The sequence below is a fragment of the Cydia strobilella genome, chromosome 6, assembly GCF_947568885.1.
Source record: "Cydia strobilella chromosome 6, ilCydStro3.1, whole genome shotgun sequence".
In the NCBI taxonomy this organism is placed as follows: Eukaryota; Metazoa; Arthropoda; class Insecta; order Lepidoptera; family Tortricidae; genus Cydia; species Cydia strobilella.
Window position 1 is genome coordinate 12,172,899 of NC_086046.1, and position 23,794 is coordinate 12,196,692.

Genomic DNA, 23,794 nt, shown 5'->3' on the forward strand with positions numbered 1-23,794 from the left:
GCCCACCACAAGTCGGTTACAGTTCCTTGTGTTCCGTGCAAATAAATCACTAGCAGTCTTAAAAAGTGTTCTGTGCTTTCTTACAAATTTAGACACTTCTTCAATATATAAACATGCAAGAGGTAATATACCCAATCTAAAAAATAAGGGTTTACATGATTCCAAAGGACTAACTCCACAGATAGCACGAATACATCTTTTTTGGGCAACAAACGCTCTCTGAATGTCACCACCATTGCCCCAGATAATCAAGCCATATCTTAGTACAGATTCAACATATCCATAGTAGGCGGCCATAACTGTTTTGTGATCTGTCGTTTTTCTTAATCTACGAAGGACATATACAAATCTATTAATCTTATTACACACATTATTTATCTGGTCATACCAATTTAAATTACGGTCAACAAATATTCCTAAAAATTTTGTAATGTTTTCTTTTAATTTATGTCCATTATAAAGTATGTCTAAATGCTGATTATTATTATTAAAATTAATAAAATTTGTTTTATCTAAGTTAGTCTTTAAGTTGTTACGTTCAAGCCACTCGACTACAATATTTACTGTCTCATTAACCTGCGACACGTGGTGGTTAATGCCCATCGAAAAATCATTGGTAACTACAATGGATATGTCATCAGCGAATAAGACGCACTTGTAATTAATTATATCTACAAGGTCATTGATGTATACTAAGAAAAGAAGCGGCCCAAGGATACTTCCTTGTGGTACCCCAAATTTATTGTTTCTAAACATAGATCTATGACACATGCTTACATTCTTGCTACTAATACTTTTTACTTCCACACATTGTGATCTGTTCTTCAGATATGAATCAATCCACTGTAACGCTAGTCCTCTGACACCATAGGATTCAAGCTTACTTAGCAGTTTATCATGCACTACGAAGTCAAAGGCCTTTGACATGTCAAAGAAAACAGCGGTTGTAAAATTTCTATCATCACACTTTGTCCCAATCTCGTGTATGAGATTAAACGTTGCTAATGTGGTCGATTTGTTTCGCTGAAATCCATTTTGTTCGTTTGCGATTATGTTGAATTTAAGGAAATAATCATTCAGTCGTAAATGCATTGCTTTCTCAAAGATTTTTGAGAGTATTGGTACTAAAGCGATAGGTCGATAATTGAATTATCAATCATTTTCAGTTTTCAGATTTTTTCCTTTAAATATCAAGTTACTAGGTCATCGGGAAGTGGGTTAGGTTTTCGATCTATGTCTTAATCTTAATAATCTAATAATTATCAATATATGTATGATTCTTTTTTTTCAATTGAATTATAAATAATATTCAGTTTTCGGATTATTTTCCTGTATGTACACCTAATAGTCTACCTTGGTGCCAAATATCAAGTTTCTAGGTCATCTGGAAGTGGGTTAGGTTGTTGGTCCATATGTCTGAATTAATCTAATGATTATCAATATCATATACGTTTATGAAATTTTGTATTCTAGACAAGCTAATGGGTTTGAATAAATGTGCCAAATTTCATGTGTGTAGATTAAATAGGTAGATTAAAGTAGCTCGAAATGGTTCGTGTAATATTATAATATACACACGTTTTCTGCGTCCCCAGTTCATTTTTCTTTGAACTTGGCTGGACACGCTACCGCGAATTCAATACAAATTAGATTTATTGTCATTGAATTACACTATTTACGTCTTTTATGACTGATTTATTTTAGGTAGGTAGGTATAGATAGCAAAGTAATTAGCATAGGTACAAATTTGTATGCAGGTGTGCGAAGCTAATGGCTTTGCTGACTGTACATAACCATGATGCTTGAGTTTAAGTAGATGTCTTCAAAATGTCGATGATCAATTCAAGTAGCTAAATAGTTTGTCAAAAATAAACAAACGTTAGGTACGTATTCCAATACTAATTACCCCGCTTTTAAGATTCCTATCAACAGGTATGCGATATATGTAAACGGAAAGTGGAACGACATTATAATAGGTTGATGAGAATTATAATGCGTGTTGGCATATCATTTTAGCTGTAGCGCAGAGGAATGTCTATGCGGCTTTTCAAATGCGGCGACACACATTACAGCGGGACCCACCGCCATTGACCTAAAAACACCCTACCACAATTAATTTGCACATGAAAAGTACATTTGCCTGCCACTTGTTACTCCTGCGTGTATACGGTTTTATAAATCATAATATAAAATCGTATATTTATAATGTAATTAATTGAATTTGTTTAACTTTCATTTCCTCGAACTCTAAGTCATATAACAATTAAAAATGTAGTCTGATAAAGGTCAAGTACAGAATATGCATAATACAAATTTACCATTTTTAGCAGTCCAAACTTTACGAAATTTATAAATAAGAGCGACAAAATCAGTGCTTTACGCGCGTTTGCCTAAACGTCCTTCAGAAAAAAAATCATTACTAATTTAGTGAGTCCGTTTAAAAAAATTTATCTGATAAAAGGCAAGATAAGAAGACGTGCTAATAGAAACCAGTACTCGTTATTTCAATTTGGTAACAAAAGGTGTACAATTTCATCGACTAAATCTATCAATTTTACATTTTTGCGACTAAAATCGACACCGGCCTCTTAATATTATCATAGAGTAACTTATACTAGAGCGGTACTGTCATAGTAAATTTTATAACCCCAGTAAATTCACTGCCATCTGTCGACACACTTTAAAACTAAAAATAAATATTTATAAAAATACGATAAAATGTATTTAAATATGGATAAATGATTTTTTTATTTGCATTAATTATTTTTATATGATTTTGACCCATGTTCTTTCACTGGTATGCGTTAAAATTATAAATAACAAACGAAACAGTCACCGCCCTCTATACGAGTGTAGGCCAAAACTAGTGGCGCCATCTGATCGAGAATCAAATTTTCGTGATTTTCGAGGCACGTTTTTTCCTTAGACTGTATCCATCTATTACGGAGTTATATCTATCTTTGATATTATAAAATAAATAAATCTAAATCTAAATCTATAGGCGTTTTATTGATATACGAAATAGGTACTCATACAGTCATTTCTCCTTAAATAAATAAGTATTTGATATGGAATCACATTGGTAGTTTCTTAATACAGCCTTGTCTGGTATTGTGTCCGATGAATGCTGTGATTAAAACAAACACTAGGTACTACGTTACGCTTTATGCGTTCTCGATCAAGATTAACATCGGAAAATTATGCTCCATCTCTTTCCGAGTTTTAATTACCGAGACAATTATAACACTGTCCATGCATAGGAGTAGGACTGCATAAATATTACATCGAGGCCAATTACTTGACGTAGAAAATGTTTAACTAAATTTTCTATTCTATTTACTAAATAGCGCCTGACGCATCAGGAATCGCTAAAACCGATAGGTTGTTAATTAAAATATAATAAGATAAGTAATTTTTTCGTTTTTCAATTAACATAATGGTTATTGTTAGGTACCTTAGATTTTTTCAAATACGAGCCAATCCAATTACCTACTTAGAAGCAAGAGAAAGTCGATTTGCAAGACTTCATTAGGTAGGTGGTACATTGTTACGCACTTACAAGTGTAAGTATTATGTACGTATAATACGTATTATATGTAGGCCTAAAGGCATATATATAATTGTGAGAAATGCAATTTGCTGTTTACCAATTAGCTACACAGCACCCAATAATTGAATGTCTCGGGAGAATTTTCAACCAACAACCAACATTTATGTTATTAGTTGGTTTCATCTACGCTCAACGGTATCCTAGCCTTCAAGTCAGCGTCCCAGGGCGAATAGCCAAGCTAAGACCCGGCTATGCATTTAATAATGCCTGCCACGTACTCGTACAGGGACTCACTCATCCCATTAAGTCATTATCTAGTTAGGATAGTGCCCGAGACGCTAAGCTGAACGAGGTAGTTGACGCGCTTAATATTTTTTTTGTATGATTAAACAAACACACCTTAGATATGTAGGTATTTCGATCTCTTATTTGGTAGGTTAGTAGTTAGTAGGCTAGGTAGGTGAAATGCCATAAAAGTTATATATTTTATTTGACGATCCCTTAATCGAATTACAAAGATACTAAGTAAAATTAATCAACATCATAAATATTGTAACTACGTATTTAACTGATAAGTTTAGGAATGTTTACAATTTAGATTTTCACAAAAATAACCCAACTTTATCAAATTCCAAAATGTAGAGGGAAACTACTTAAATATATGTAATCTATTGGCAACAATAAACTTTGAAGAGGTTTGCAAAATATGCAAAATATTGTAGGAAAAGTAATACGCGCAGCGCACATTATTTAGACGTTAAAATAAATATGTATGTTTAACACATTCGCTGCGTTACGGGAAGCATTTGGCCGTATTTGACTTTCCGCTTGTCTTACCCCCGGCCCCCGGTGCGGCGGTGGTTTTTCTATGTTCCCGTGTGTGTAAGAAAAAGATGACTATATCTACTCCCGATATTCTTACTCATCAAGTATATATGTATATTCCATTTCAAAAGAAAAAAAATACGGGAAGTATTTTTGCGTAACGCACTGAAAGGTAATTGTTTTTTCCCCTCACTAGCTCGGAAAGCCGTCTTTTATCCTTTAAAACAAGCGGGGGAAAACGCATTTTATCCACTAGTGGGGAAAGTAATTTGACCTTGAATGGAGCGTGTTTAAGTAGCTTTTGACAGATAACAAAACGTAAAACGCTCATAATAATGGTTCGTTCGATATTAATTATCATAAATAAATGGTTTGAGAATTTAATAAGAAACACCAAATTTAGCTTTTTTTAATGATTTCAAGTCATAAACCTTAAATTCCATAAGAAACATTTGTTTTTTTTTTAATGATGTTGAATGTAATTCTGAACGCACAAGTTAAGTCGATGCAATTTCGAAATGCATCGTCAGAAATGTCAACATTGTCAACAAAAATTTTCTCACCGACTCCGACACGTAAAAATACACAACTTCCAGAGTTTTCTGTTATAATATCGTATTATCGTAAAAAAATGAATGATTCCAGTGATGAAAAGGATCTAACGCCTGTGGATGTTGCACTTTCCTCGCTATAGTGAGGGGAAAAGTTTTGTGTTACACACGGGTGCAAATGTATTTTACTTCTCATGTGTTGAAACAATCGCGGGTAAAATACAACTTTGCACCCTTGTATAACAAATAACTATTCTTTGGCGCGGCACGGGTACTATTTATCCGTACCCCATCACCCCGTAAAGCACCGAAAACCCGCTTTACGCAGCGAGATTGGTCATAGTACTGCGCATTGTTCACGTTTCCGCGTTAATACGACATTTTATTAATGCGACAATTCAAGACTACTATATTGAAAATTACCTACTCTAAAATTCCGACCCCTGTTTATAATTATATGAGGATGAATAATATTCGTTTTGATTATGTACAGACACGATGACGATGATAAATATTTAGTCGATTATATAAGTCGTTATCGATTCGTTAGTATCCCATCAGTGTTATATACAGCCTGTGCGGCAGGGGAAGTATATTCCCGTAAAATTAAGGGTTTTGAAAAATGTCTAGGTATATATATCTTTTGGAATTTTATACAGATCCGCGGGCGACGGCAGCTGTATATAGTCTATTGATCAGAATGATTTTAATTTCAAATTGATAACATTCCAGGTCTGTAGAGACAGAGGAAAATGTAGGTCGTGCCGCAAATCTGGCTTTCTCTCTACGGGAAGTATATGACTCGTAAAAAACACTGACAGTAAGTTTGGGGTTTGCACTGCCGCTCCGACTGTGTTATGATGATGATAGTCAAACGATGTAAGCGATAAAACTATTGCATCGTTGAAAAATAAAACTACTTATTTATAAGTCAACGCTTTACACCCTCAACTCAACAGACATATAAATAAATAAAGTGGTTAATCTGATTCATATGATTCACCAGATATTATTGCTACAATAATTGTTCCTATCATGGAAAGTGAACGCTACGAGAGTCAAACGGGCACCCCGCCAGACAGCCGCCGTCTGCGACACACTCGGCTGGCGCCAGCATCTTTGCTAGCAAATCCTTTTGAACCTACTTCCATTATTAGCCTTCGTTTTATTGATGCATTTTGCACATGACTTAATGGCTTTCTCTTGTCTCTGTTTTCTAACGCGATTAGCAGGGTTGTTGACTGATTTTGAATCTTTTAATAAAATACCGAAGTCGATATTAAGATTTGAGGGATTCTCTCAATTCCTTGTGGAACCCATTATCGGAACTCTACCCTGGACAAAAATATTGCTTAAAAGTACCTACAAGATAAATTGAATAACATCTGTAGGTATATTCGGACCTACTTTACGAATAAATCTATTCTTTCAAAAATGTAAACTTCCTTAACTTCCATTACCTCTTGTAAAAGAAACATTTGACACTCGCCAAAACAGGACGGTTTCAAACTTAGAAAAATGCGCTCTAGCATATTAGGCGATTTGCTCTAGAAACCTTCACTGGTTTAATGTTTTAAAGAAATATTTTACCTGTTTTAAAAATCATATTTTGTTGCAGGTTATAAAACGATTTCAGAATACTCAAAAAGCTTCATCAGATATTTTAACCGACATCAGTTACCTGCATAACGACTGCCACTTTTATTCGAAAATATCGTTTTATTGGCTTAATTCACTATTGTACAAAGGATATGAATCACCTTTGGAGCAAGAGGACTTAGGAGAACTCCCGGAGGACGAACGATCAGTGAGACATTACGATAAGCTTAAGAAGACTCATGACGGTCATAAGGTTAGCTAACTTATATTATGTACTAGGTACCTATTTCAAATGTTCCCAAGGATTTGATTTAGCTAAATTTTAAATGGTTTGTTTTACTTTTATTTCAGAAACCTAAAATTGAACGCAACCGTTCTAGTATATGGACGTGCTACATTCGTATGGTGTGGCCAAACTTTTATATAGCCGGAGTTCTTAAATTGTTTAGCGATTTAATAGGCGTAGTGCCGCCTTTGGGACTGGCTGTAGTCATTCAATACATACAAGACGCGAGACAAGAATACAATTTAGACGCACCGGTGACAGTGGAAGAATTTTTGAGTAATGGATATATAATGCTCGTTATAGTGACGTTGGCGCTGATAAGCCAAGGCTTCCTATCTCAAAACTCGACGCATTTAGTGACAGTGGAAGGGACCCGGTTAAAGATGGCTTTACAAGTATGTATGTCCATTAACTAGATCATTCATGATTGAAATGTTTTTGACAATAATTTCATTTTTGGTACAAGCTTTTGTCGCTGACTCTACTTTTCTTTCTACAGGTAAATAATGATACTCATCGAGACAATTCTAAAAACCCCAAACACAATTAGGTTTCGTTGTTTTATCACAATTCCTATGGCCACCTCCTGCCTCCATCATCAGATCAGCTCGATGGTACCATAATATTACATTGTCACCCGACTTACATACGTACCTACGCAACTTTTCAGTTTCATTGAAAATCGGGAAGTGGGTCAAATTTAACTTGCAAGATTTGACCCGTACATATTACATACATAGGTAACATTGTAAGTTAATAAAAAGCTTGTAAAGAGAAAGACACCTTATAAGGCGCAGGTGACATAGATAACAGTTCAGGCTGGAACGTCCTTTATGCGTACCTAGGTTATATCAATTATCATCATCATCGAGTGATGTTACAAAATATTAACTCGCGAGCTGTAATTAATACTTTTCCAATAGGGCCCGTCTTGGCAATGTTTTTTTTTCTATTTTTGATTGTAAACTTAAATCAAGAGCGTGTTTTAGATTGTTTTGAATTGACGGTAACAGGGCATGGTGTACGACAAGTGCATGCGATTGGCGCCGTGGTCACCGCCCGACGGCGCGGGTGAGGAGGCCCCTCTGCTCGCCCCGCCCGAGCCCAACACACAGACCGGGTGTCTCACCAACCTGGTCTCGCAGGACACTTACAACGTCATGTCCTGTGTCTGGATCTGTCATTATACGTGGGCTATACCGCTAAAGGTAATACCTTTTGTAATTAGACTTTATGCATGTCCTGTTTAAAAACAAATGAATACCTAACACACTCAGGGCCGCTAGATATATAGATAGAGCTGACCGGGAAGATAAAAGCTTTGTCAATAGCTACTGACAAAGCTAAATCTAATTTTCTTTTGTCTTGAGCAAGAGTGGTAAACATAAACTAAAATAATAGAGTCATTTTTTAAATTAAGTTAATACCCATTTGTATGATTTTGACATTTCTCAACATTTCAGGTAGCTGTTATTTTATATTTGTTATACACAAAATTGGGATTAAGTGCAATAATTGGTTCAGCAGCTAGCATTTTGTTTATAACTCCATTGCAATTCTACTTAGGGAAGAAAATATATGACAATTCTAAAGAAATTGGGAGATGTACTGACCACAGAATGTCGAAGTTGACTGAGATATTGCAAGGGATGCACGTAATTAAACTTTACGTATGGGAGGATCTCTTTAACGAGAAAATTCTTAACCTAAGAGAACTGGAACTAAAATTTCTAAACAAGGAATCAATTTACTGGAGCTCTCTGAGTACGTATAAACCTTACGTACCTACTACTAAACATCTGAACACCCACTACCTATTACATTTGATTTCAAATCAATAAAGTATACCTATAGTATTAAAAAATAGGTATGGACTACACCGATTTAACTTATTAGGGTTCCGTACCCAAAGGGTAAAAACGGGACCCTATTACTAAGACTCCGCTGTCCGTCTGTTCGTCTGTCTGTTTGTCACCAGGCTGTATCTCATGAACCGTGATAGCTAGACAGTTGAAATTTTCACAGATGATGTATTTCTGTTGCCGCTATAACAACAAATACTAAAAAGTGACCAACATTTGTTCAGCGACTTTTAAAAATAATGTAGACTTTAGACTTCGTATTTTTCATACAAAATCAATATTATCTTCAATGTACGCCATTATCATTGTGATTGACGTTGCCTGTCACACCTTAAACATAACAAAATTCGCAATACATTGCGTCTTGGAAAAAACTTTAAAGTGTATTAAAAATCAAAACACAAGTTATTTTTAAAAGTCGCTGAACAAATGTTGGTCTGTATGAGGAGTACAGCCTACAGTTTAATTTTTTGCTCCTATTACAGGCCACATCCGGTATAGGTAGGTACCTAACAAATTTGTTTTGATTTCAGCTTTTACAACTCAAGTTTCTACGATATTGGTAACAATGATAACCTTCACAGTGTACTATTATTTAGATGATAGTAACACATTCACAGCAGTCAACATTTTCACTGGGCTAGCACTTTTCAATCAGCTGTCCGTTCCGCTACTTATCTTACCGGTGACCGTACTCATGATCATTCAGGCGATGGTAAGACAACATCAATGTTCTCCCATTTTATTGTTGCCACTTTTAATGCACTAGCACTACCAGTCAATAAAGGTGTTCACAACGATTTCAGGTCAGCACGAATAGAATAAAACGGTATCTAGATCTTCCGGAATCAAAGAACATCAGAGAAGACGATAATAAAGCGGTTTGTCAAAGGAAATCGACGGATACATTTAACGACGCTTTTGTTGATGTCAAGCCAGACGATAGTTTAACTGAAAACCCCGCTAAGGATGAGGCCGATGATCTGAGTAGCGACCAGTTGTCAGACGAGGACATGTTTAATGTTGCAGAGGATAAACAAGAAATTCTAATTAGATTTAGAAATGCAGGATTCAGCTGGGGACCAAAGAATGACATTGCCTTAGAAGTTGACTATTTAGACATTCCCACTGGTACACCCACACAATTTGCTATTTTATAAAGATAAAATGTAATGATAATTCTTACGTAGAGATCTTTTTACAATTTACATTTCTTTTTTCACAGGAAAACTCATAATGGTGGTTGGCGCCAGTGGATCGGGGAAAACCTCTTTACTCTCCTGCATTCTAGGAGAGATGTACTTTGACCGAGGTGAAGTCTGTCGGAGCGGGTAAATGTTGAATGTAAATTAATTACAGCCTTCCCTACAATTATATAATATTCCGTGACGGTCAGATCGCTGGGATGTATTTTTAACAAAGCGTATGCGCTATAAGCTAATCTCATTCGCTTGTTTTAATATCATATTTCTATTTTACGAGTATATGCAGTTTCGTAGAAAAACCCTTTGGAAAAACCTAAACACTTTTTATAAGAAAGACAAATTATAAATAAGGACGCTGCTGGGTGCACTTACCTACACTAAAGTTGCAAATTCCTTAAAAGAAAAACCATTACCTATATGACTTAATACGTCAATAGCAAATGGATTTAGTAAGAATTGCATTGCATTTGTAAAATTATTCCCAACATAGCCGTTCAAACGGACGATAGAAGGTCACCTATTACGTTGCGATTATAAATAGCGGAAAATTATAACTCGTGAAATTACGACTGACGTAATATATTTTAGAAATTGTTCAACGTGGTTCGCGGGGCAGCCGCCGTGGCTGCTGGAAGGGTCGGTGCGAAACAACATCGTGATGGACAGCGCGTGGTGCCACAGCAAGTACTCGCGGATCCTGCGCGCTACCGGCCTGGTACCGGACTTGCAACTGCTACCCGGTACGCGAGAAACTGTTTTGTTGCGTTTTGACATATCAAACATCCAATAGGTGCTTCCCAACTAGCTGCGTTCGGTCTGTCGGCATCAACTGATGAGAATAAATAATTAATGATCAAAATGTATTTTTGTAACTTCAGAGGGTGACGCGACTCAACTCGGCAGCCAGGGTTCGCCTCTATCTGGGGGACAACGCGTACGTGTGAGCGTGGCTCGTGCTCTCTACTCAGGGGCCAGACTCTTGGCGCTGGACGAACCGCTGGGAGCGCTGGACGCCGCGCTGGCGAGGCATTTGGTCGCGCGGGCCCTTGTGCCCAGCGCGAGAGGAGGGGCCACTGTACTGCTAGCTACTAACCGGCTCGAGCTGCTGCATTATGCTGATCTGGTAAGTCATGTACACTTAATAGTCAATAATCATTTCACTTATATCTAATCTGGCAAGTATTCCATAAAATCAGGTTTTAACTTACCTACACCTCGCGTTAGTCGATTGCGTTGCGTCGTGTGGGTTATTGTCCGATCGTAAGAGGTCGAAGCTCGAACTGGAAATGAACGCATATTTTACAAAGTACCATAACAATGCTCGCAGTGATACTTTCCATGTAAGCGTGAACACATATTAATAAGTGGAGTGACTCACATGCGTTATAGGCAAAGGCCACTAATGACGCGAGGGTAAATATCACGGATTTTTTTCGGGCTAAAAATAGTGTAAAAACTTGTTAATTTAAAGTGAAACAGTCATGTTTCTAGACTAAAATATGGCAAAATCTGACACAAATCTTCTATGTACGCCGCACAGCGTGTATTTATATCGGAGCACCGTTTATAATGGCGTAAACGCCATCGACAATAAGGTCCCTTTTTATAGAAAATACCACATATTTATATATACTTTTTTTTTTAATTTAGTTGACCAACAACTGTTTACACTAGCACAGAAAGAAAGAATAAAACCGGCCAAGTGCGAGTCGGACTCGCGCACGAAGGGTTCCGTACCATTACGGAAAAAAAACAGCAAAAAAATCACGTTTGTTGTATGGGAGCCCCATTTAAATATTTATATTATTCTGTTTTTAGTATTTGTTGTTATAGCTGCAACAGAAATAGATCATCTGTGAAAATTTCAACTGTCTAGCTATCACGGTTCATGAGATACAGCCTGGTGACAGACAGACAGACGGACGGACAGACGGACAGCGGAGTCTTTGTAATAGGGTCCCGTTTTTACCCTTTGGGTACGAAACCCTAACAATACTCGCACTTTCAGTGATATTCTAAGTGCAACAATCACTTAAAGGTGATTCACTTAATCACTCACAGCATGCATTTCATACAGGAAATAATTAAAAAACCTAACAAGTGCGAGTCGGACTCGCCCATCGAGGGTTCCGCACTTTTTAGTACAACAAACGTGATTTTTTTTGCCGTTTTTTGCGTAATGGTAGGGAACCCTTCGTACGCGAGTCCGATTCTCGCACTTGGCCGTTTTTTTTTTTTTCGTTTTATTTAAATGTATGTTAAGATTATAGTGATGGAAGACGGTCGTGTAGCTGGTTTTGGCCGGCCCACTGACACCGACCCGGCGATATCGCGCTGGGCGAGGCTGGCCGGGGAAGCGCGAGCGGCAGCGGCGCGTGGAGGCGCCGGGCCTCCGGGGGGCACGGCGCGGGAACGCACAAGGCTCGTGCGGGCACTCAGCCGCGCGAGATTCAGCAGGAGCTTGTCGGAGGATACTACTGTGGGGGTAAGTCAGGGATGTCAGTGACTACTGACAACGACTTCAATTTCGTAGGTAAGACTGGAAACATCAGGACGAGCGACCGTGGTGCGAAAAGAGGCTGTGAAGGCGCGAAAAGGCACTGAAACGCGCCCGACAACACAACTTACGATACGTAATTCATTCATGACAACGTTAGGTCGGTTGCTGCTTACCTACACAACTACCTCGTTATACATATATAAAGTGGGCGGGGTCGCTATCCGATGAGTATAGGTTGGAGTGCGGGGTCAGGCAGGGGGGGCTCACGACGCCCAGACTCTTCAGCCTGTATGTCAACCGGATGAGCGAGGAGCTCAGCAACAGTATGGTCGGATGTTCAATAGATGGAACGTTCGTAAATAACATCAGCTACGCGGACGACATGGTGTTGCTGAGCCCGTCGATCGACGCCCTTAGGACGCTGGTAAGTATCTGTGAGCGGTATGCGGAGGCCCATGGCCTCAAGTATAATGTCTCTAGCTTAGACGACCAGTGAGACTGAATGGCATGCACTCCTCTTAAAGTAGTATCAGAATTTAAGTCCTTGGGCCACTGGGTAACCGCATCGCTAAAAGATGACGTAGATGTGGAAAGGGAGCGTAGGGCGCTGGCAGTAAGAAGTAATATGTTGATTCGTAGGTTCAAATTTATAGCAACGTTAAAATCACCCTTTTTAAGGCGTACTGCCAGTCAATTTACACTTGCAGCCTATGGATCAATTTTACTCAAAAAACTTATAGCGCCCTACGCGTGCAATATATTAATAAAGCTTTTAGGATGCTGTCGGGGCTGCCGCGCTATTGCAGCGCTAGCGGTATGTTCGCGGAGGCGCGCACCGACGGCTTCCACGCCATCATGCCCAAGCGGGTGGCGTCGCTAGTGCGGCGCGTGCGCGGCAGCACCAACAGCATCCTAGCCACAGTCGCAGACAGGATAGATGGCGCTTTCTGGCAATATTGGAATAGCCTACATGCGTGTGATAGGATAAGTTACATATACCTATAATCAAAGATAGATATAACTCCGTAATAGACGTATACAGTCTAAGGAAAAAACGTGCCTCGAAAATCACGAAAATTTGATTCTCGATCAGATGGCACCACTAGCTTTGGCCTACTCTCGTACAGAGGGCGTTGACGGTTTCGTTTGTTAATTATAATTTTAACGCATATCCGTTAAGGCCGTTCCATCGGTTTGTCGCTCTTTTTGTCACATTTCGCATGAAAGAACGGGAAAGAACATACGCGCCAAGTGTCAATTTTGATCGAATTTTGTCGGTGTTTATTTATTTTAAAAACGTTACCTAACAATATCGAAATTCTAAAGCTATGAAATTACTATTTATGTTAAGATTGTTTTTTTTTTGTTTTTTTTGTTTATAGCATCACATAATAAATAACCGAGTAAAGTAGGATTAAAAGTCCGAGTTAGAGGTTACTTTGGGAATTAATTGTATCGAGCGAAGTGTCATAATTCGTGTATCGGAAGCTATGTTGTTAAAGATAATATAGTCAAGAACTACATATATTTTTTCCACTTCTACGAATATCAACGCCTCTTAGAAAAACAGGATCATATAAGGAGATTTTTCGCCTTCTGGCTCAGGGAACCGCCCTAAAGAACATGGGTCAAAATCATATAAAAATAATTAATGCAAATAAAAAAATCATTTGTCCATATTTAAATACATTTTAACGTATTTTTATAAATCTTCATTTTTAGTTTTAAAGTATGTCGATAGATGGCAGTGAATTTACAGTGATTACAAAATTTACTATGACCGTACCGCTCTATCTTATTATATCCTCTTTGCTATAATTCATACGAGTATAACATAGTTAATAGTATCACTAACATAGGTTAAACATTTTAGTAATAAGCTACTAATACATGGAAATTTATATTCCGAAATAAATGATTAGATTTAATTTATTTAATTTATACTTAATATGCAGTTCAATACGCAATTTTAACATTTCTATCATGCTGTAATGTATTGATTTGAATAGTGTGTGTCATATAAAGTAGTACCTAGGTAGGTACCTTGTACCTACTCGTATAAATGTTTGGACAGATCGAACAATAGATTGTTTTGCCCGTAAATGTCATATAGGCAGTTTGACGTCAACCTCGGGCGCTGTTCAGAGCGATTCATCGCCTCGTGTTCCATTGTCGGCTAAGTAATAATAATCGGATCGATTCACTAATGACAAAGAAAGTTGACAATATATTTACGGCAAGGTAATTTACCATTGGCAGAGTAATATTTGATTGCTAAGTAATTTGGTCCGATCAATACAAACATTTACAAAATTACGAGTCATACATATGTATATTCATTACATTTTAGATTCAATCTGAAAGTAATAACAGATATCACATCATTTTTATCCTACCATTTACGAACCCCTTGCGGTAGTACTATTAGTTATTCTGTGCCTCTTGACAGGCCTACTACGGGTGCCGGCATCAGCTGCGGCGGGCCGCTATTCCGGTTGTATCTTTCGTTACCTTTATTTTTCTCTTTGATCCATCAGGTGGGTATAAGCGAAGCGGCCGGGGCACACCTTCTGGCCGAGGTCCCCACATGTGCCGGTGGTAGCTGGCGGCGGGGTACGATTCGGCAGCGACCGGCACTGTCGCGGCAGTTCTCGTCGCCCCCTCCCTCTGTGCATAATTACAAGTAAGTATTTTATACACACTTTATATTTTATTTTATGCGCATACATTATGCTCCACCAGGTACGTCAGCCAAACTTTATTCGCAGACATAAAGATAATCACATTACCCTCACAATTTATATTCAACATAGCTAAACACGTACACACACATAAACACACTTTTGTTACCAACAAACCCACACGCACTCGTTTAGGAAGCAAGGAACGACTACTACCAGCACCCCACAGACTAAGCAAGTCTTCAAAGACCATGCGTGTCTTAAGGTCCTAAGATTTATAACGCGCTGCCTAATGACATCAAATATTAGACAGTACGAATATGTTTATAAACAAACTTAAAAAATGGTTTATTGATAAAACTTTTTATACTGTAATTCAATTATTCGACATGCCCGACCTATGTACTAACTACTAACATGACATGATATTTTAATCTTTACATAATTATTTATAATGTATTTTTTAATTTAATGAACATAATGATTTATTGTAATTTTAGTTTTTTTTTTTTTTTTTTACTTTATTTAGAACACAAACAGTCACATATACAAATGGGTTTGAAGTACAAATGTACTTAACATACTTAAGAAAACAGACCTGGAGGTTCATTAGTAAGTACATAATGTTAACATACACACTAAACAGCAAAGATAAAAAGGAGATAAAAGAAAAACATGAGCCTACGGTTGTCCTACCGGAAAGCCGGAAAGTTACATTTATACATTTACTTATTTATATTTATACTTGACATATTAAAACAACTTATGTCTAAGTTTCATTCTAAGACTAGACAGGGAAGTGTGAAAAGGATCAATGTCATGTAGGTGCTTATTATAATAATTTGGGACTCGTCTGAAAAATGTGTGCCGAGCGTAATTCTTGCGGGCAAAGCTGATATGAAATAGAGGTCTAGAACATAGGGGTTGGTGCGGACAACTGAAAGTGACTAATTCTAAGAGATTCGGACATTTTATCACACCTTTAAGAATTTTAAACAAGAACATTACATCTAAGTAGTGTCTTCGGTTATAGAGGGAAGGAACACAAAAATGCTTCGCTGCTGACGAAGTGCGTTCGAAGTAATTACCCGTCCTGTAACAAAGTGATTTTAAAAAAATATTTTGGATCCTTTCCAGGCGATCAATATGGACTTGGTACTGAGGTGTCCAAACAACACAACCAAATTCTAGTATACTCCTAACAAAGGAATAGAAAAGTAGTTTATAGGTATTGGGGCGCCTGAAGGGCTGTCCAATTCTGAGAATCATCCCCAACTTCTTATAAGCTCGCTTACATATATTATCAATATGTAGACTAAAATTCAATTGCGAGTCTAAGGTAACACCTAAGTCTAGACATAATTTGATTTCATTCTCAATTATGTGATGATAATAATTTATATTCTGATGTTTGACATGTAATATTTTAAGGGGAATAGTTTTTAGTTATTTATTTTAAGATTTATTTATTTTTAGTTTTAGTTTTATAAGTTAATAATTTTGTCGTTACGCTTATCTGTTCTTATTAAATATTTCTTTTGTTAATTCAAAATAACATAATATATTTTAAGAATATTATGAATATATAACCACCAATTATGTGTTAACTTGTTGCTATTGGTGGGAACCTATAATTGGCTTTTTGTAATTTACTTATATAACTATTGTATAATTGATAGCTGTTGGTTCTCGGAAAAATAAATAAATGAGTATGAGTATATGAGACTTTTCATTATGACGTATTGTGAACAGTGAAAACACGTTCAAAAATCGACAGCAATTTCCTTTGGTTGTATTTTAGCTCGACCACTTTAATAAAATGTGATATATTTATAATCTTGCATGTTGACAGGTGGCGAAGAGACGTGCGCCGAGCCGTCAGCGCAGACGAATCAAGTGCGGGGTTACGTCGAGAGGCCAGTCTACTGCGGCGACTGCTGAGAAGGCCACGACCACACCGGACACTCGGCAGGTCAGTTAATATGGTGACAGGTGGTGGAGATGTACGCAGCCGTCAGCACAGATGAGTTGAGGCCATACAAAACAGCGAGGAAGGCCTATCTGCTGCGCCGCACCGAACACTGATCAAGTAAGGCCAACATAGCTGATGAACGTTTACTGCTTAACGCTTAACGTAATATGTAGCGATATGTATAGCTACTCGTATATATAATCTGTTTAACAGGTTCACAAAAAATCATTAGGCTCGATTTGATATGATTATAAGGCATCGTAAAGACATGCAAGTTTAAGGTGGCTCTTTGGGTAAATTGCCCTACTGAACGCACCAGTACCAAAAATTAATTACTAATTGGATACCTTATGCATTGTTCATGCAGGTTAATATTTCGGTTACAGATGGACACCAAGAACTCTTCGCCGGTTAATAAGTTCCGATTCAGAAAGTGCACCTGAAGAAACTCAAGCAAATGGTATACCTTACAAATTACAATACAATTACTAATTATTATAATAATAAATTACGCTTAAACATACCTATAGTACTGACAGTTTATTTCGGAACAGGGACAGCAAATGAAACTGCTTTTGAAACTTCCTGCTTTTCGACGGGCACTAACGGAGTCGATGTCGCACTAGCTATGCCTGACAATCCTGCTGTGAACAAAGAGGATGGACAAGAAACTATTAGCGAGGTACTTTATTTATACTGGTAACATATAATTCCATAAATTTAATTCACATAAATCTTAGCATAAACAACTACAACCAAGTACGTGAATAACTTAGATAGGTATCTATTTGGAAACTTTCTATAGGTATTTTTGAAATGAAATGGCGTAAAACAATAAATTAAATCATCTTTAGGGTTCCGTACCTAAAGGGTAAAAACGGGACCCTATTACTAAGTCTTCGCTGTTTGTCTGTCTGTCTGTCCGTCTGTCACCAGGCTGTATCTCATGAACCGTGATAGTTATAGACAATTGAAATTTTCACAGATGATGTATTTTTGTTGCCGCTATAACAACAAATACTAAAAACAGAATAAAATCAATATTTAAGGGGGGCTCCCAACAACGACAACAAACGTGATTTTTTTGCCGTTTTTTGCGTAATGGTACGGAACCCTTCGTGCACGAGTCCGACTCGCACTTGGCCGGTTTTTTAGGAACAAGTATGAACTTTTCTTGCTGCTAGGGAAATAAACTATTGAATTTGATTCTAATGAGATCACGATCAATCACTATTAATTCTGTCTTCTTACAGTCACAGTCAACAAGGCCGCTAATGTCTCTATTTTTGTCACTGGGACAAGGTACAGTCGCCATCAGATATATCGGAGCGACCGAGGTGCTCACAAGTATCTGAACACGCCTCTATTGTCAAGGCGTTAGAGTGCGTGAACACCTCGGCCGCTCCGATATATCTGATGGCGACTGTACGAAGTGGAACAAAAATCAAATTTCTTCCTTTCTAGTCTTAACTCATAATTTGTTTCTAGTGTACGATATGGTGGGCCTACGCCCGCGCGTGCGGCTGGTGGGGCGTGGCGTACTGGGCGGCGGCGGCGGCGGCGCAGGGCCTCGCGCTCGCCGCCGACTGCTGGCTCGGCTACACCGCCGCTGGCAACGCGCAGGCGCCTTTTACGGACGAACAGGTACCGTAGAGTCGCAGCCTTGTAAACTTAAAAAAAACTGTCCAAGATAGATCAGTTTATATCATTTATTGGCTGATAATAAATAATGTTACTAATAGGTACCTACTGCCGTGCTGGTAATCGAAGCTGCATTAACTTTATAGACGTATGCGTTCTAAGCCATTTGGACCAACCACAATAGACGGACTTATCAACGTCACTCAGCATATAACTATAAACCTTCATATACATACTTACAATTTAGCTAAATGTTTTACAGTTTGGTGCAACCGACCTTAAATCGAGACTGGTGAATAATTGATGAAATTTAGAAGTACCGAAACAAACTTCATATTTATCTAAGTACTTGCAGAGGAATGACCCTTTGTAACTCTGTAACCTCTGATTTACAACCTCTGATCTGATGTACCCTGGTGACCCTCTGGACTTAATAGCGTTTAGTGATAACGCAGCCCAAAAGGTGAAGAACCTAGACATTAATATGTAAATTAAAAAATAAAACTGTAGAACGACTTATAATGCTATACGAATAAATAAATACCTGTTACATCTAGGGTGCACAACAGGAATACACATGACTCGCTGCTATTTGCAGATGTGGGAGTCAGTGCGCAACTACGCCCTGGTGTGCTGCGCGGGTTTATGCTGCGCGGGCAGCGCGCAAGCAGCATGCGCGCTGGCGGGCGCTCGCGCGCGACGCACACTGCACGAGCGCCTCCTGCATGCTGCGCTGCACCAGCCGCCGCTGCAGCAGTCGCCCGGCACCGCGCTCATGCGCTTCGGTGCGGATATCGCGGTCATAGACAAGGTATATCCAGTGCAATTAAGCGCTGGTCAGCAACTCAAGCCGCAAACTCAATATGATATTTTTATAAAGTCTAAAAAGATTTTTTCTGCAATGTGTAAGTAGAGGCTCTGTAAGCTTTGCTAGCCTCTATGCCCTTTTACCAAGTTTCAACTTCTATCCCCTTTGGTTGTTGGGGTTGAATTATCAAGAGCGTTGAAATAACTTTTTCGTAATCTTATGCCTTTCTAAGAAGTTTCAAAGTGTTGAAACCGTATATTTAAATCTTTTGAATTTATTTGGTACTTCACTACTTCACACTTGGTAGTTAATTCACCGATAGATGGCGTTAGTAGTAGCGATTTTGGAAATTTAATATGGTTATTTTTGTTAGTAATTAACACTAAAATATTTGTAAAATTATTTTGATAAACGTGTATGTATTATTTTGCATTTAAAGTCACAATTTAGCGATTTGTTGTTAAATAAAATTCATTACCAAATAAGTCAAAAGATGGAACTTTGTTCCCAACGTGTATTTTCTACAACGCGGTGTTAAGATTTTTCTGGGTTTCATATAGGGTCCGAGGAACAATTAGGTCGTCAGTTCAAAATCAAATCAAGCAGTGAGTGTTATATACAGTGTAGTAGTGTAAATAAAGTGGTGGTTTTATACAGTGTGGTGCTCATTTTTGGACCTTGTTCACAAAGCATTTGTAATGAATTCAAACTTTCAACCCCTTTTTAACCCTTTTACGGGATGAATTTTTAAAACGCTTAAATATTTTTTCTTGTATTTAAATAATATGCCTTTATGCAAAGATTCTGCCGCACTTACAAAAATGTTTGATCTCGATACAATCTTTCACTCCTTTTTCACCACCTTGGGGTTGGGGAATGAATTTTCAAAAACGCTGAAATTAGTTTTCTTCACTTTTTAAAACATATCTTTTTACGAAGTTTCAAGTTCCTAGCTTAAAATACAATTTGAACCCCATACAAACTTTCAACCCCTTTTTAACCCTTTTAGGGGATGAGTTTTTAAAAACGCTGAAATTACTTTTCTTGTATTCTAATAGCCTTTATACACAGATTCAAGTCCCGCGCTCAAAAAAATGTTTTATCTCTATACACACTTTCAACCCCGTTTTCACCACCTTGGGGGATGAATTTTTAAAAACGCTGAAATCAGTTTTCTTTTTTTTTATTCCTATCTTAAAACAAAACCCCCTTAGCGGTTGAATTTCTCAAAATCGCTTCCTATCTCTTGCACACTTAAAAAGGCCGTGCCAGGATAAGTGATTCTGAGTTTGCTCTTTTAATTTTTATAGATTGTGTGGCTCTACATTAATCATTATTGTGCCAAATTTGAGCACCCTAAACGTTACAGTTTTTGTTTAAAAAAAAAAAACAATTTTATTTTTCTTTGATATTTTTTTTCTTGTCAACCAATTTTAACGAGCTTGGCATGTATTGTTCATTTAATCGAGATTATTAAATGACCATAATTATATTTCAAAGATAGATATAACTGCGTAATAGATGGATACAGTCTAAGGAAAAAACGTGCCTCGAAAATCAAGAAAATTTGATTCTCGTTCAGAGGGCGCTACTAGTTTTGGCCTACTGTCGTATAGATGGCGTTGACGGTTTCGTTTGTTATTTAACAATTTTAACGCATATCAGTGAAAGAACATTGGGTCAAAATCATAAAAATAATTAATGCAAATAAAAAAATCATTTAACTATATTTAAATACATTTTATAAATCTTCATTTTTAGTTTTAAAGTGTGTCGACAGATGGCAGTGAATTTACTGGGGTTACAAAATTTACTATGACAGTACCGCTCTAGTATAAGTTACTCTATGTTATATTTTCATTATGTCATAGAAAAAGAGTTAAAAAAATCCAATTAAACTTTTCAGTTTTTTTTTTCTTTTACTTTCACGTTAGAGACCGCTCTAATTTTTTCACTGGTAAAACTCCCACTAACGTCCTATAAAATGTATTTTTTTCAAAATTTTAGCTGAGGGAGAACATGGAGATATCTTGACATGAAATGCTTTACATACATTTCCTAGAACCGCTATAATTCAAATCGGAATGATTACAACCTTTTTAGAGGAACGTACATGTTGCATATGAAATACTAGCCACTTACATTTCAACTTTTAAAAAAAGTTAAAAAATAAATAAAAAACAACGTTTTGCAGCAAAAACAACTTCTTTCGATTGTCGTGCGTTGGGAAAAAAATCTATTATACTAGCTTTTGCCCGCGACTTCGTCTGCGTGGAATTATAGTAATTTGGGTACCTTAATTCTTATCTGCTTTTTAATCCATCCTTTTTTCACCCCCAAATTGGTCCACACTATACATTTCCACCCCATTTTCTACACCCTTAAGGGATGATTTCGAAGATAAAAGTTATTCTATATCCTTTCCCACAGCTCAAACTATCCCCATACCAAGTTTCATCTAAATCGGTTCAGCGGTTATTGATTCCCCATACAAATTTCCACCCCCCTTTTCACCCCCTTGAGGGGTGAGTTCTGGGATAAAAAGTATACTATGTCCTTCCCCGGGACTCAAACTATCTGTATAACAAATTTCAACTAAATCGGTTCAGCGGTTTAAGCGTGAAGAGGTAACACACAGACAGACAGACAGACTTTCGCATTTATAATATTAGTATGGATTAATTTCAAGTCAAACGAAAACATCTTACTTAAATGTAAGTGGCCAGTATTTCATATGCAACATGTACGTTTTTCTAAAAAGGTTGTAATCATTCCGATTTGAATTATAGCGGTTCTAGGAAATGTATGTAAAGCATTTCAAGTAAAGATATCTCCATGTTCTCCCTCAGCCAAAATTTTGAAAAAAATACATATTATAGGACGTTAGTGGGTGTATTACCAGTGAAAAAATTGGAGCGGTCTCTAACGTGAAAGTGAAAGAAAAAAAATCTAAAAAGTTTAATTGGATTTATTTATTTATTTCTCTATGAGATAATAAAAATATAATTATGGTAATTTAATCATCTTTACAGACGGACAGACGGAAAGCGGAGTCTTAGTAATGGGGTCCCGTTTTTACCCTTTGGGTACGGAACCCTAAAAATTACAAGCCCAAACTCAAGGGGGGCAGAATCACTTAGCTTATCCTGGCACGGCCTTTATCTGAGATGATTCATACTGTATATATAGCCTGTTCTCGAAGTCTTCTAGAAATCGATTTTTACTCATGCCGTCTCGGATATGGGCATATTATTTGGTATCAGTGCATTCAGTTCAGTATGATGTCCTGAATACAATTTTTTCTTATTTTTTGATATATCTGGTTAATTATTTTTAGACATTATTAGAGGATATATTATTGACAGTCATTTGGTATAATTTTTTTTTGAATAATCCATTCAGTAACTTTCAATTTAGAGCAGTTTAAATTCAACGGGGTTGTGAAATTTTTGAACGTTTTCTTATATTTTGTTAGATCAAGTAGTGAAAATGTTACAGTATGTTATATATTTGTGATCTACTTACACACATTATACTGAATGCATTAATACCATATTAACCCATATCACAGAATAACTAATAGTACTACCGTACCCATATCCGAGACATGAACGAAAAGTAAACTAAAGCCTGCTCGACCATTACTACGAGTGCAAGCTAGCGCTCGCTTGGTCAATGAATATCATAGTTGTGACCTACGAAGACCAAGGCCTAATAAGTTTTTTCTTTTTCAGAGATTGCCCATTGCTGTGAGCAGATGGGCACAGCTAGCGTTGTTGTGCGGGGCCGCACTACTCGTCAACGCGGTCACCGCGCCGTGGACGCTGCTCGCGCTGCTGCCCGCCTGCCTCATCTATCTGTGGCTGCAGTCGGTGTATTTACACAACGCGAGGTAAGTTTCATTCTTATTTCTTTAACTGCTGTAAATCTGATATATGAGACAAAGTTACACCTTCAGAACAATATTAATACTTATATGATATACTAGCTTTTGCCCGCGACTTCGTCTGCGTGGACTTAGTAACCGCAGCTAGAGTAAGAATAGCCCCTGGATAAATTCTCATAGCAATCTAAATTTGAGCAAATTAGCAGGCACTTCGTTAATTATCTCAATTCCACCCCGCTTTTTACTTTCTTAAGGGATGATTTTCGGGATAAAAACTATCCTATGTCCTTCTCAGGGACTCAACCTATCTCTATGCCATCATCTAAATCGGTTCAGCGGTTTAAGCGTGAAGAGGGAACACACAGACAAAAAGACAGACAGACAGACAGACTTTCGCATTTATAATATTAGTATGGATTTCAAACGTG

At 37.4% G+C, this 23,794-nt stretch overlaps 1 protein-coding gene across 1 annotated transcript in view; it reads left to right on the plus strand.

The window, feature by feature from the left end:
• The window catches only part of LOC134742432 (ATP-binding cassette sub-family C member Sur), a 46,647-nt gene that overhangs the window by 13,735 nt on the left and 9,118 nt on the right, over positions 1-23,794 (plus strand). Inside the window, exons 5-21 of the mRNA XM_063675569.1 lie at positions 6,545-6,778; positions 6,877-7,206; positions 7,825-8,019; positions 8,275-8,575; positions 9,207-9,388; positions 9,480-9,804; positions 9,899-10,004; positions 10,467-10,618; positions 10,757-11,001; positions 12,142-12,363; positions 14,916-15,061; positions 16,912-17,031; positions 17,418-17,491; positions 17,586-17,713; positions 18,520-18,675; positions 19,271-19,483; positions 23,215-23,372. Of these exons, the coding sequence (XP_063531639.1) occupies positions 6,545-6,778; positions 6,877-7,206; positions 7,825-8,019; positions 8,275-8,575; positions 9,207-9,388; positions 9,480-9,804; positions 9,899-10,004; positions 10,467-10,618; positions 10,757-11,001; positions 12,142-12,363; positions 14,916-15,061; positions 16,912-17,031; positions 17,418-17,491; positions 17,586-17,713; positions 18,520-18,675; positions 19,271-19,483; positions 23,215-23,372 (3,287 nt within the window). The remainder of the gene's footprint in view (positions 1-6,544; positions 6,779-6,876; positions 7,207-7,824; positions 8,020-8,274; positions 8,576-9,206; positions 9,389-9,479; positions 9,805-9,898; positions 10,005-10,466; positions 10,619-10,756; positions 11,002-12,141; positions 12,364-14,915; positions 15,062-16,911; positions 17,032-17,417; positions 17,492-17,585; positions 17,714-18,519; positions 18,676-19,270; positions 19,484-23,214; positions 23,373-23,794) is intronic.